This window comes from Budorcas taxicolor, chromosome 5 (genome assembly GCF_023091745.1).
Source record: "Budorcas taxicolor isolate Tak-1 chromosome 5, Takin1.1, whole genome shotgun sequence".
Taxonomy (NCBI): Eukaryota; Metazoa; Chordata; class Mammalia; order Artiodactyla; family Bovidae; genus Budorcas; species Budorcas taxicolor.
This window is the reverse complement of record NC_068914.1, coordinates 142,826,065-142,841,232: the sequence shown is the minus strand read 5'-3', so window position 1 is coordinate 142,841,232 and position 15,168 is coordinate 142,826,065. Positions and strand designations below refer to the sequence as shown.

The 15,168-nt window shown below is 38.0% G+C and overlaps 1 protein-coding gene across 1 annotated transcript; it reads left to right on the top strand.

Moving 5' to 3' along the window:
- The first annotated feature begins 9,897 nt into the window (after positions 1 to 9,897).
- On the top strand, positions 9,898 to 14,749 carry LOC128047925 (NKG2-A/NKG2-B type II integral membrane protein-like). Its single transcript, XM_052640350.1, has 6 exons — positions 9,898 to 9,967; positions 10,529 to 10,627; positions 11,124 to 11,177; positions 11,702 to 11,853; positions 14,208 to 14,308; positions 14,632 to 14,749. Exons 1-6 carry the CDS (start codon positions 9,898 to 9,900, stop codon positions 14,747 to 14,749), a joined length of 594 nt encoding a protein of 197 aa, XP_052496310.1.
- The last annotated feature ends 419 nt before the right edge of the window (positions 14,750 to 15,168 follow it).

Genomic DNA, 15,168 nt, shown 5'->3' with positions numbered 1-15,168 from the left:
AGGGAGCCCATTGAGTTCTGAAGCCTTGCTTAACAGTTTTCCACATGACTTTTGTCATGGGTGGGATCTCCCGTGGTGGCTCCCGGCACCTTTCCCAATTTGGAACCTGTCCACTCTTCCATGTCTGCTTTTAACAGTTACTTCTTGACCTACATACAGATTTCTTAAGAGGCAGGTCAAGTGGTCTGGTAATCCTATCTCTTGAATAATTTTCCACAGTTTGTTGTGATCCACACAGTCAAAGCCTTTGGCATAGTCAACAAAGCAGAAGGTGTTTTTCTGGAAGTCCCTTTCTTTTCCGATGATCCAACAGATGTTGGCAATTTTATCACCAACAAAGAATCAAATTGCCAACATCTACTGGATTGTCATGGAGAAGGCACTGGTGACCCACTCCAGTGCTCTTGCCTGGAAAATCCCATGGACGGAGGATCCTGGGCTGCATTTCATGGGGTCGCTAAGAGTCAGACATGACTAAGCGACTTCACTTTCATTTTTCACTTTCATGCACTGGAGAAGGAAATGGCAACCCTCTCCAGTGTTCTTGCCTGGAGAATTCCAGGGACGGAGGAGCTTGGTGGGGTGCTGTCTATGGGGTCGCACAGAGTCGGACATGATTGAAGCAACTCAGCAGCAGTTCTATTAAGTACCCTACATTTTACAGCATGCGTTCTTTACTCAATAGTCTAGTAAGTTCAAAATTTTGTACTTTTCTGAAACAACAAAAAGACATAATTTCTCTCCACTGTTTTCACTGCTCGTGCCATTTTTGCTCCCTTGAATTCTAATACAAACATATATTCACAATTTGATACTTTGTCATTACTATTTTACCTGTCAATCTATTTGGATATATCCACATAAGTTCTTTTCTTCAATTCTTCTTTACTTTCTGCATATCCAAATTTTCAACTAGAATAAGAGTTTTTTTCATTATAAGACCTTAAAATGTTTCCTTTACACAGAGTTATTTCGTAATTTTGGCAAGTTTCCTCCATTTAAAAAACTTCCTTGAAATGAATCCATCTAGCCATCTTGTTAAAAGGATACTTGGACTTACTATGGACATCTAATTTATCTATATCTCTTAGGTCACTAGGTACTGCCATTTTAGATTTAGTCACCAACACATTTTATATAATAAAAAGTAAATTCAAAATACTCAGTATTTTGAGTATTTATCTTGGCTCTAGGTGGACTAAACATAGATTTTATTAAAGTTAAATGCCAGTAGAGTCAACATATTTGGGCGTGTAACCAAGGACATGATGTGTACAAAATTATTTAATTGAAATCAGCAAAGTGTGTGTTAACATGAATAATACATTTAACACTTACCTTGTAGTTCAGCTGGTAAAGAATCCACCTGCAATACAAGAGACTTCAGTTCAATCCGTGAATTGGGCAGATCCCCTGAAGAAGGGAATGGCTACCCACTCCAGAATTCTTACCTGGAGAATTTTATGGACAGAGGAGCCTGGAAGGCTACTGTTCATGCATTTGCAAAGAGTTGGACACAACTGAGTGACTTTCACTGCCGGGAGCCAGCGCGAGGAACTCCGCCCATGGCAGAGGTCATGAGGAAGGAGGCTTCGGCATACGCAAAGGCGGGATCGAGCCTCAGGAAACCCCCTCTTCCCGAGCATCTACCCCAAAAACCAGAGTCTGCCTGCTTTACTGCTTCATGCTCTCACCTATACCCCTGACTTTACGGGGGGCTGACCCCCATTACCTCTCTCGGGGAAGGCGTTAACTTACGGCTCCAAGTCAATAAAAATTCCTGAGCATGACAAGAGTGTTTCAACTTACAAACTCCTCTGAAGCTTATCTAGCCTGCCTGTACAGGTTCGTCTGGCCACATGTGATTGTTTACAGCCTCCCAACCATGAGAGGCACGAGATGATTTAGACTTACTAAAGGCAGATTCTTTTGGGAAGTTAGAAACTATTAGTATAGTGGGTTGGTTAGGAATTATATTGGTGAAGGGTTTTTCATTTGTTGTGCCAATAATTGCTGCTAATTCCCTGCCCTAGATGTGACAAGGGTATCTCAGGTCAAACCTCTCTGCTAACAGACTAGCTTGTGTGGCAACCTCTCAACCATAAACAGCACAGAGAGTTTGAAGTATTTTGAAAGTCTTAATTAGCATAAGGCTTTTCTCATTGTTGAGTCAATGATTGCTGCCAGGCTTCCATATCCTTAGGCACCTGGGAATATATTAATCAATGTATTTGGAATATAGAAAAGGAAATATAGTAGTTTTGATGTTAGCAATACTAGACTTTTTGAGTTAATCAATTTTCTCTTTTGTTATAGATCACTGTACTTTGTTATAAGTCACTGTATTCTTGCTATGTAAAAATGTAACTTTATCACTATGTTAAGACTAAATAGATCTTAAGGGGAACATTGGTGAAGGGTTTTCATTTGTTGGGCTGATGTTTACTGCTAAATCTCCATATTCCCTCCCCTTATAATGAATATAACTAGCATATAGGAGAAATAAGTATTAACCTTTCGGATTAATCATGTTAACCTTAGGTTAAATAAATTCCTTTCTTAGTTGTAACCCACTACACCCTCACCCTATAGGAATGCAACTTTATCTGCTACCTTCAGAGGGTGGCGCCGGGTTTAAGAAAATCACCCTTGGAAAAAATACGTTTTTTGGTTATCAGAAAGAAAGGATCATAAAATGTCAGCAGGCCTCATGGCCAGAAGATGATGTAAAACCCCTAAGACCTTTTTTTATACATTTATGTGAAGCACCTGATTTTGATAAAGGTCAGGACTGCTGACCCCCACGTGACTCTGTATTCATCCCTATGTATAACAAAAGGTATATAAGCAAACCTAAAAAATAAAGAAATTGGATCAGTTTCTGGAAAGACTGGGTGCTCGCCATGTCTACTTACTTGCCCCGGCTTTTAAGTTCCACTCGAGAAGGAGCCCAAGAAGGGGCACCTTCCGATATTCAAGTGGTGCCGGTGGCCCAACGCAGATGGTGCAAATTCCTTGTCTTGGAATTTTATTGGTATCCCACATAAACCAAGTTATTGAGCCTCTTTTTCTCCACTAATATTTCCTACTACACTATCCATTTCCAATCTCTCTATATATCTGTAATTCAGTAAGTTTTTTCCTAGGATGCTGATTCTGTCTCCCCTTCAAATTACCCTGGATCCACCAGGGTTGAACCCAGTCACATCACTTTTCACTTCAAATTTTAAAAGTGAATATTACTGAATTTTACATTATTCGGCATCACTAATGAATGCTTCACTTGCTATAATTCAATGAAGTGGGTAATCAGTTCACTTCAGTCGCTCAGTCGTGTCCGACTCTTTGAGACCCCATGAATCACAGCACGCCAGGCCTCCCTGTCCATCACCATCTCCCGGAGTTCACTCAGACTCACGTCCATCAAGTCCGTGATGCCATCTAGCCATCTCATCCTCGGTCGTCCCCTTCTCCTCCTGCTCCTAATCCCTCCCAGGATCAGTCTTTTCCAATGAGTTAACTCTTCTCATGAGGTGGCCAAAGTACTGGAGTTTCAACTTTAGCATCATTCCTTCCAAAGAAATCCCAGGGTTGATCTCCTTCAGTCAGAATGGACTGGTTGGATCTCCTTGCAGTCCAAGGGACTCTCAAGAGTCTTCTCTAACAACACAGTTCAAAAGCATCAATTCTTCGGCACTCAGCCTTCTTCACAGTCCAACTCTCACATCCATACATGACCACAGGAAAAACCATAGCCTTGACTAGATGGACCTTAGTCGGCAAAGTAGTGTCTCTGCTTTTGAATATGCGATCTAGGTTGGTCATAACTTTTCTTCCAAGGAGTAAGTGTCTTTTAATTTCATGGCTGCAATCACCATCTGCAGTGATTTTGGAGCCCAAGAAAATAAAGTCTGACATTGTTTCCACTGTTTCCCCATCTATGTCCCATGAAGTGATGGGACCGGATGCCATGATCTTCATTTTCTGAATGTTGAGCTTTAAGCCAAATTTTTCACTCTCCTCTTTCATCAAGAGGCTTTTTAGCTCCTCTTCACTTTATTATTTATTTAGCATATTAATATAAAATATAATAAAGAAAATCACCATATAGGTAGCCATTAGCAATTGCTATAGAAAGTTCAAATATTCGTCTGTATTATTAGGACATAATAGAGTTTGCAAATAGCTTACAAATACCTGAGAAAAGAAGAGAAGTGAAAGGCAGAGGAACAGGAAAATATACCCAAATGAATGCAGAGTTCCATAGGTTAGCAAGGAGAGATAAAGTCTTCTTAAGTGAACAAGACAACAAAATAGAGGAAAACAATAGAATGGGAAAGACTAGAGATATCGTCAAGAAAACTGGAGATACCAAGGGAATATTTCATGCAAACATAAGAACAAGGGAGGACAAAAATGGCAAGAACCTAACAGAAGCAGAGGAGATTAAGGAGAGGTGGCAAAAATACCCAGAATACCTGTACAGAAAAGCTCTTAATGACCCAGATAGCCACAATGGTGTGGTCACTCACCTAGAGCCAGACATCCTGAAGTGTGTAGTCAAGTGGTCCTTAGGAAGCCTTACTAAAAACAAAGCTAGTGGATGTGGTGTAATTCCAGCTGCACTATTCCAAATCCTAAAGAATGATGCTGTTAAAGTGCTGCACTCAATATGCCAGCAAACTGGAAGACTCAGGAGTGGCCACAAGGCTGGCAAAGGTCAGTTTTCATTCCAATCCCAAAGAAAGGCAACGCCAAATAATGTTCAAATTATCCTACAATTGCACTCATTTCACATGCTGTCAAGATTATGCTCAAAATCCTTGAAGCTAAGCTTCAGCAGTACAGGAACAGAGAACTTCCAGATATTCAGGCTGGATTCAGAGAAGGTAGATGATCAAACTGCCAGTATCCATTGAATCATAGATAAAGCCAGGGAATTCCAGAAAAAAATCCACTTTTGCTTCATCAACTCTGCTAAAGCCTTTGACTGTGTGGATCACAACCACCTGTGGAATATTCTTAAAGAGATGGGAATACCAGACCAATTTAGCTGCCTCCTGAGAAATCTGCATGCAGGTCAAGAAGCAACAGTAGAACAGGACATGGAACAATGGGACGGCGGGTTGGTTAAAAATTGGGAAAGGAATACTTCAAGGTTGGATATTGTGACCCTGCTTATTTAAATTATATGCAGAGTACATCATGTGAAATTCTGGCTGGATGAGTCACAAACTGGAATTAAGATTGCAGCAAGAAATATCAACAACCTCAGATAGCAGATGATACCACTTTAATGGCAGAGTGAAGAGGAACTAAAGAGCCTCTTGATGCAAGTGAAACAGGAGAATGAAAAAGATGGCTTAAAGTTCAACAATCAAACAACAGAGATCTTGGCATCCAATCCCATCACTTCATAGCAAATAGACAGAGAAAAAGTGGAAACAGCGTCAAATTTCATTTTCTTGGGCTCCAAAATCACTGTGTACAATGACTGCACCCATGAAATTTAAAAATGCTTGCTCCTTAGAAGTAAAGCTATGACAAAATTAGATGCATATTAAAAAGCAGAGACATCATTTTGATGACAAAGGTCCATATAATCAAAGCTAGAGTTCCAGAAAAACAACTATTTCTGCTTTATTGACTATGCCAAAGCCTTTGACTCTGTGGATCACAATAAACTGTGGAAAATTCTGAGAGAGATGGGAATACCAGACCACCTAACCTGCCTCTTGAGAAATCTGTATGCAGGTCAGGAAGCAACAGTTCAAACTGGACATGGAACAACAGACTGGTTCCAAATAGGAAAAGGAGTACATCAAGGCTGTATATTGTCACCCTGCTTATTTAACTTCTATGCAGAGTACATCATGAGAAACGCTGGACTGGAAGAAACACAAGCTGGAATCAAGATTGCCAGGAGAAATATCAATAACCTCAGTATCAATAACCTCAGATATGCAGATGACATCACCCTTATGGCAGAAAGTGAAGAGAAACTAAAAAGCCTCTTGATGAAAGTGAAAGAGGAGAGTGAAAAAGTTGGCCTAAAGCTCATCATTCAGAAAATGAAGATCATGGCATCCGGTCCCATCACTTCATGGGAAATAGATGGGGAAACAGTGGAAACAGTGTCAGACTTTATTTTCTTGGGCTCCAAAACCACTGCAGATGGTGACTGCAGCCATGAAATTAAAAGATGCTTACTTTTTGGAAGAAAAGTTATGACTGACCTAGATAGTATATTCAAAAGCAGAGACATTACTTTGCCAACTAAGGTCCATCTAGTCAAGGCTATGGTTTTTCCTGTGGTCATGTATGGATGTGAGAGTTGGACTGTGAAGAAGGCTGAGCGCTGAAGAATTGATGCTTTTGAACTGTGGTGTTGGAGAAGACTCTTGAGAGTCCCTTGGACTGCAAGGAGATCCAATCAGTCCATTCTGAAGGAGATCAACCCTGGGATTTCTTTGGAAGAAATGATTCTGAAGCTGAAGCTCCAGTACTTTGGCCACCTCATGGGAAGAGTTGACTCATTGGAAAAGACTCTGATGCTGGGAGGGATTGGGGGCAGGAGGAGAAGGGGATGACCGAGGATGAGATGGCTAGATGGCATCATGGACTTGATGGACATGGGTCTGAGTGAACTCCGGGAGATGGTGATGGACAGGGAGGCCTGGCGTGCTGAGATTCATGGGGTCACAGAGTCGGACACGACTGAGCGACTGAAATGAACTGAACTGATAGTTTTTCCAGTAGTCATGTATGGATGTGTTTGGACCATAAGGGTGAGAGCCAAAGAATTGATGTTTTCCAGCTATGGTGCTGGAGAGAGTCCCTTGGACAGCAAGGAGATCAAGCCCATCAACCCTAAAGGAAATAAACCCTGAGTATTCCCGTGAAGGACTGATGCTGAAACCGAAGCTCCAACACTTTGGCCACCTGATGCAAAGAGCTGACTCATTGGAAAAGACCTTGATGCTGGAAAAGATTCAATGCAAGAGGAGAAGAGGGCCACAGAGGACTCAATGGACATGTAGTCGTGGGTGTGCTCAATCTCTTCAGTCATGTCCGCCTCTGTGACCCCGTGGACGGTAGCCTGCTAGGCTCCTCTCTCCATGGAATTTTCCAGGCAAGAATACTGGAGTCTGTTGCCATTTTTTTTTTCCAGGGCATCTTCCTCAGCCAGGGACTGAACCTGGGTCTGTTGCATCACAGGCAGATTCCTTACCATCTGAGCCACCAGGGAAGCCCATCACTGAATGTGAATTTGAGCAAACTTGGAGATAGTAAAAGGGAAGCTTTGCCTGCTGCAGTCTACAGGGTCACAAAGAGTCAGACTCAGACATGGCTTCATGACTGAACAACAACAATAAATTGGTATATAACTACAGATTTATGTTCCATTTTTCTAGATTTTAGAAAGCTAAAAATTAGATGACAGTTAAAATAAAGTTTAAAATGTAGTAACTCTTCTGAATTAGGGACAAGTATCCTTAAATATGAACTGTCAACGGAATTATGATTTCCTCCATTATAATAGAAATGACACAATGAGATTATAAGGAAAAGAAATAAATAATGCCTAGATTTAGTAAACTTATCTAAAACTTAAACATTGAAGTTACTCTTAACAAGGCATAAATGTTCAGCATTGATGAATGAAGTGAAAGCAAGTTAACAGCAGGGTGATCATGTCCTTTGTCCCCCTATATCTTTTAGAAAGTGAAATCAATTCTCAGAGGAACTCACCAAAGAACAAACTAACTGATACACTACATATCCAAAGTCTCCTATATTCTGGAGGGGTGTAATGAGATAAACTTCTTCAAAATACCCAAGTGTAAGAATTTCCTGTTTCAGTGACATGGTGATGAGAAATGTACTTTCTCCACTATTGCTTCACTCTGAGCCTTCACAGGGAAGTTTGTGAAGACCACAGACATTGTTTGATTTTCACAGTAACCTGGCCACTCAGAGAAGAGGCAGGACTCTGGCCTGTAGAAGGTATGTGTTTCCCTCTCCTTCCTAATCCCTCATCTCATTTATCAGGAGATTACAAATGCCAGTGTGGTTCGACTTAGGGACAATTGCTAAGCAAACAAATTAAAGAGATATTGGTATCTGTATTTGATATATTGGTATTTTAATTTTGGGAGAAAGTAGGAAGAAAATATGAAGTATTTGGGAAGATTTCTGAAAATGTTCAGATTCTTGCCTGCAGACGTTATTCAAATGAATACATACATGTATAACTGATTTTGTTAATCAATACCATTTAAGATGAAGTATCAGGTGCATCAGGACAAGGGACAGTTAACAGTGTATTTTGTTATCAATAGATATATAATTAGATATAGTATTAAATATTTAACTCAGCCCTTAAAAAATAGACTCTTAAAATGGATTCATAGAATTGTGAATGGCCAATATAATTCTTCACAGATCTAGCTAAAGTAAAAATCACAATATGGTACCTCCAGTAAAATGCTGGATTAACTCAATTATATATAATCAAATGCTTTATAAAAACTTGATCATAATATTGAAAAAAGATAATCACACTAACACAGAGATTTCTGTCTAATAAATTATATTGCCTGATATGAATAATATCATGGCAATTGTATTAAAATAAGAAATAAAATAAAAGTCAAATTTAATATTAGGTGTTTTACATGCTTTATATCATATATATTTTTATTCTCATTTTAGATTAGTAAACTCATTTGCTAAATACTAAATAATTTTTAAAGGTCATACATTATAAATTTCAAAGCCAGAATTAATTGTAGATTGCACTGACTACAGAATCCATTGACTGAATTATTAAGGCACATTATTGACTTATAATTGCTGATACAACTAAAGCTACCCTCATTGACTTAGCAGCCTCAGGATCTTCCTGGAAGTTTGTACCAACATTGTTCTTTCATAAATGATGTATGCTTTTCCTTATCATTTTATAATTTCATATCTTAGCCATTGTCAATTATCAATTACTCATGTAAAATAAGTATTTATTTAATGACATTTTAACATTGTTTTGTCTTTATATGATAAAAAGTTTTGGAGAATTTAATATGTCATGTACCATTTCTAACATGTAAAATATTTCTTTAATTTTTTAATGATTTCTTAGAGCTCCACAATCATTCAAAATAGAAGAATTATTTGATAGCATCTTATTCTCTTTTCATTAATGAATGTCCCAGTTAAAGTAGTTTAATGCAGAGTATACCATATATGCCAATACTGTTATTCCCTCATCATGGAAAGCTGTCTTTAACTTTTAATGGATTTTAAACTTACCTATATAATTGGTGCATTTTTTTCCAATATGGACTTTAATTTGAACCAAGATATTATAACAATTTTAAAGTATTTCTGTGAATTCTGACTTTCAACTCATCAGGATATTACTATTCATGAACTTTTTCAGTAATCTACTAATTTTCATTATTCCGATAAACAAGTAACATTATGTCAAACAAAGAATATTTTTTTAAAATATTCATTTGTTTTTAACTGATTGATGACTGGTTTACAATATTGGTTTGATTTCTGTCATACATCAGCATAAATTAACCATAGGTGTACATATGTCCCCTCCTTTGAGTTTCCCTCTCACCTCCTGCCCATTCCCACCACTCTTGGTTATTAATCACCAAATACTATTTTTAAAACTACTTACTCTACCATGAAACAGTTGTCTAAAGGTCTACTGAAATGAGAACCAAACTTGGATTTGCTCAGCTGCTAAATGAGTGCTGTTAACTGACCTCACACATCACTCAGTGTAACCTTTCAAGGTTTCTTGTGATTTTATACACCATTTATTAACTACTTCTGTAAAGTTTCCATAGAGCAACATCTTGACATTAAACAGCCACAGAGATGAAGAACCAAAAGGAAAACTACTCAGAACCGAGTCTGGTTAAGGATACCAGGAGACAGCATATGAGAGGTAAGATGGTGAAAAGATCAGTTTTAGCAGCTGAGCAGGAGAAAACGTACATGCAATTAAACTTTCAAAATGCCTTTTGTTATGTCAATGGAATGACAGGAACTACCACTGCAAGTGTAAAGCATTTACCCGCTTACGTGTTTTTATTAATGAGGCTTACAGCTGGAGTTTGCAATACAATATTCTAATATGACATGTGCTGCGCTGTGCTTAGTCGCTCAGTTGTGTCCGTCTATTTGCAACCGCATGGACTGCAGCCCGCCAGGCTCCTCTGTCCATGGGGATTCTCCAGGCATGAATACTGGAGAAGGTTGCCATGCCCTCCTCTAGGACTACATACCCAGGCATTGCTGTAATTTGTAGTCTTTGATCTACAACTCGTGAAGCCTTATATTCGCTGAAAAAGGAATGGTATATTCTGAGAAGAGGATTGCAATGGTAGATATTGTTTTGGGGTCCAAGTTGGTGTCTTTAAATTCTCATGGATGTGGGATCTTTTGTTCTTCTAAAATAACTGTCTCCATCACTCCTTTCTCAGTGTTTCCTTTTCTCTCCCTGCAGATTCACCATCAGCTCGAGAGAAGCTCTTTGTTGTGATCCTGGGAATCATCTGTATTGCCTTGATGTATACAATAGTGAGAGTGGTAACTTTTATTCCACGTAAGTCAAGTTTTGAAAGATTATAATTGAACCTTTCATTTTAATGATCATCAGTGCCTCTAAAATTTCATATTATTATGGAATAGAACTCTTATTTTAATGTGTGCATTTAGCCTAAGTATTGAACGGTTATTCTGAGTTGAGCAAAGTATAAATTACAGAATGATTGTAGGGAAAATTAAACATGTACATAGATATTTTCTGATTTCATAACTCAAAGATATACTTTAAGAAACTGAAACACCTTATTGAGAAAAACAAATTAATTCTTCAGATTGCTTGAACCAAGTATTGTAAGAGGTGGTGGAGTCTCTTCTCTAATATTTTCAAAATATACACCCCTCAGTCTTCGTTATCTCATTAATTATTCTTAAAGCAATATTTTCCAGATTATCCTAAATCCTAAAAACACCATGTTTAAACTAAAAACTACAATTATTATGATTTATTTATATCAATGTAAATATTTTAAAATATTACTTCCATTTTTTTCTAGGTACCCAAATATCAGAACAGAATAAGTCCTCTCTGGTAACAAAGCTCCATAAAGGTACATAATTATTTCAAACTTCTATTATAAATATAGTTTGTATTTTGCCTCTCTCTTAAGCTGGTGAAGATAGAAATAGATTTGGGGATAAAACATAAATTATAAAATCAGGAAACAATATTCCTAAATAATGATTATAAGAGAGTCTTTCTTTCTATGCAACAATATGATCACCATATCCATTGTTGGCAACTGGCTGTAATTTCCTCCTGCTATAATATGATAAGAGACAAATAATTTTGCTATTCTAAAATAGAAGCTTCATTTCTTGACTTTCAGGGCATGTAAAGAGGAGATATTTCTATGTGTTTGCTTTATATGGGGACATATATTAAAGACAGACCCTCTCTATGAATGCATGAATGAGATTTGTTTTACATGTGCCAGCCTTGAGGTTGCATAGATATGTTATTTTATATGTGTGTGTATGCACACATATGTCTACCTCTATGCATAAGTGTAAGTTAATTTTTATTTTTCAAATTCAAACTGTTTTTGAATAGTAATTCATAATCTTTCTTCAGAATGTCATTGTGGTCATTGCCCAAAAGACTGGCTTACATATTCCAACAATTGCTATTATACTAGTCTGGAAAAAAAATCGTGGAATGAGAGCTTGATATCCTGTGCTACTAAGAATTCTACTCTGCTTTATATAGATAATGAAGAGGAAATGGTAAGATATTCAATGTTTCCAACACTTTGCTGAAGGCTTGATTTAGTCAACATTTTATTTGTTAGGATTCACTTGTGCTTTTGTGCATATTTGTAGCTTGTTTATTTTAAGGTCTGCTAGTATTCCATTAAACAATGGAATGCAACTTTGTGGTACTTTGTTTACATTTTTATACCATTCATGCATGTGTGGTAACTTCTGGTTCTTGCTTTTCATAGAAAACCATGCTTCTACAAGTGCTATTAAATTCTAAATTACATTGTGCTATCTAATTTTACCATACAGCAAGGAAAATAAACATGATTTTGCCTATAGAATTATGTAATTGCACATCAGATCACGGAATAGAAGTTTCAACTTCCCAGCAGCCCCACCCCTCTCTAATACCTTATCACTTCTCCACCTCCTAATTTACTCACTGTCCTGACTTTTGATGTTATAGAATCTCTTTGCTTGCTTTTGAATCATATCCATGGAATCCCGTGTTCGTGCTTAGTCATTCAATCGTGTCTGACTCTTTGCAACCTCATTAACTTCAGCCTGTCAGGCTCCTGTGGCTACGGAATTTTCCAGGCAAGAATACTGAAGTGGGTTGCCATTTTCTACTCCAGGACGTGGAATCATACAGGTTGTCCCTGTCTCATCACTGCCACATGATATTTTGCAGTTCCTCCAAATGTTTGCATTTATGTGATGTTTGTAAATTTCCACAGCTCATTGTGTGAATTCAACATTTAAGATCCATTCTTTCCAATGCCTCTGGGTGGAGATGGAGGCTTACACCCTTCAGGGATAAAGAGGCTTCCTAGCTTCAGTAGCTTTAGTCAAGACATCCCATTTGCTGGTCCCACTCCCACCCCTATCACCCAACCCTAGTGTCTCTCAGTGGAGGAAACAGAGGTAATTTCTCTGACTGCTCCTTGTTAGTAAGGGTCCTGAGGGATCACCTTGTAAGGCTTACCTGGTGTTGCCTACATGATTCTCTCAACACACAGGAGGAATGGCTTACCTGTGCTACCCCCAACAGCTAGCTTAGGTATTGGGTGTTTGGGAAGTAAGAGGCCAAGGTCACTTTCACCTGGTTGTGGGGAGATACAAGATGCCCCTAATTATCATTCCCTCACCTCCCACCTTGTTCTCTCATCACGGAGAAGTGATTAACGATTACAGAGGAGTGGGGCTGCTGGGAAGTCTCAAGCCACATCACCCTTCTATTTCCACCTTTCAAAGTTCTCCTTTCTCGTGTCTTTCATTAGTTCCCATGTTTACAGTTGACCTTAGCAGGGAGGAGCAGAGAGAAATGAGTCTCTGACCCCTTGTCTGGTCCACTGGATTCCACCAATACAGAAACAGATGGCTTTGGGGTTTATCTAGTCAAAGAACGGTGTCAGGCTCAGAAAACCAATTCTTCGGCTCTCCTATCACTTATTTTCTCAATTTCATTTCCTTAATTTCCCTCTGAAACTGAAATTCTGAGAAACATATAATAGTAGAGAAATCCATTGATATTGTCACAATATCCAGAAAAATGAATGTCATGGAATCTATAAGCTTATTTAAAGCCTTGCTATGTTAGTTTTGATGGCACCCCACTCCAGTACTCTTGCCTAGAAAATCCCATGGACGGAGGAGCCTGGAAGGCTGCAGTTCATGGGGTCGCTGAGGGTTGGAAACGATTGAGCGACCTCACTTTCACTTTTCATGCATTGGAGAAGGAAATGGCAACCCACTCCAATGTTCCTGCCTGGAGAATCCCAGGGACAGGGGAGCCTGGTGGGCTGCCATCTATGGAGTCGCACGGAGTCGGACATGACTGAAACGACTTAGCAGCAGCAGTAGCAGCAGCATGTTAGTTTTGACATGAGGAAAAATGAAATTATATGAATCAGAATTTTCTTCATTGCACATATTCAATTACTCCACCTTCTTATCCCTGAGGCTTAATGTTAGATGAAGTTCACAGCTGTAAGGATCCCCAAGTTGTTATGCAAGGTGTTTTCTTTTGTGCAATCTCTACAACTAATTCACGTCTTTGTAAATATTCCCTTTATTAAACGGCTGTCAAAAAAAAGCAATTTTCCTTATTAACATTAGAACACAGTGAAACTGACAAGTATAAATGTTGAGTTGATGTTCAATCAAAAGTACAGATATTTCTTAATATTTATGGCACTATTAAAACTTCAAACTTTCAACTCTTATGTTTTTTAGTGTTAGATTAGAATCTAACATGCTCAATTTGTTCAAAGAATGAAAGATGCTATGAAAGAACACATCTTTTGACTTGCATTTTAAAAATTAACAAAAACATTTCATAATGACTATTTAAGTGAAAATTCTTTATTTGGGGCTAGGAATTTCTGATGTCCCTATCACTTATATCGTGGATTCAAGTCTCTCGTGAAGGCCGCGGTCGTCCTTGGATGTGGCTAAATGGTTCAACTTGCAAACTACAGTAAGTTTGTAAAAAGAATGCTATATAGAGGAGGAAAAATATATAAAAAAGAAATATTTTAAAAATAATACAAATACATTTGTTTTAGTCAAATTATAGAAAGCTGAAGGAAGATATTGAAAGTTAATAAAATGTTAATACCAATGTTGAAAAATAAGCTACTCTGTAGCCCAATTTCCGAGTAACAAGCTCTTACTGAAATTTTATTAAAGACTTCATTACCCATTTTCAAAATATCTTGTATTACAGTTACATGGAAAACGCTATTGTTTCCTGAGTTGTCTTCATAGAATATAACAGAATTATGCATTTTTCCATAACAGGATAACAGACTATTTACCTGGTGAACAAAACTGTGCTGTACAATCTGAATGGGGCATAAGAGCAGAAGACTGTCAGTTTCCAAATGCATATCATTGCAAGCACAAGCTTGAGAATTAAAACATGAGTTTGGATGCTGTTGGGTAACTTGACCTTTTATGAAATGGAAATAATATTCTGACTGCATACATTTTAAAATGAATTTTATTTTTTTTTCTGATAATGAAAGTTTTTCAAAAACAGTTGAAATATAATTGTGTGTGCTCATTTGTTCAGTTGTGTCTGACTCTTTGAGACCCCATGGACTATAGGCTGTCAGGCTTCTCTGTCCAAGGAATCCTCCAGTTAAGAATGTTGGAGTGGTTCTATTCCCAGATTTTTAAGGAATTTCCACACTGTTCTCCATAGTGGCTGTACCAGTTTGCATTCCCATCAACAGTGTAAGAGGGTTTCCTTTTTCTCCACACCCTCTCCAGCTATTGTTGTTTGTCGACTTTTTTTTTTAATATGTTTTATTATGGACATTTTCAAACATATAT

Coding starts and splice junctions, on each gene's coding strand:
- LOC128047925 (XM_052640350.1), top strand. CDS start 9,898: ATGAAGAACCAAAAGGAAAACTACTCAGAACCGAGTCTGGTTAAGGAT. Junction 9,968..10,528: donor CAGGAGACAGCATATGAGAG/GTAAGATGGTGA, acceptor CTCTCCCTGCAG/ATTCACCATCAGCTCGAGAG. Junction 14,309..14,631: donor GGTTCAACTTGCAAACTACA/GTAAGTTTGTAA, acceptor TTTCCATAACAG/GATAACAGACTATTTACCTG.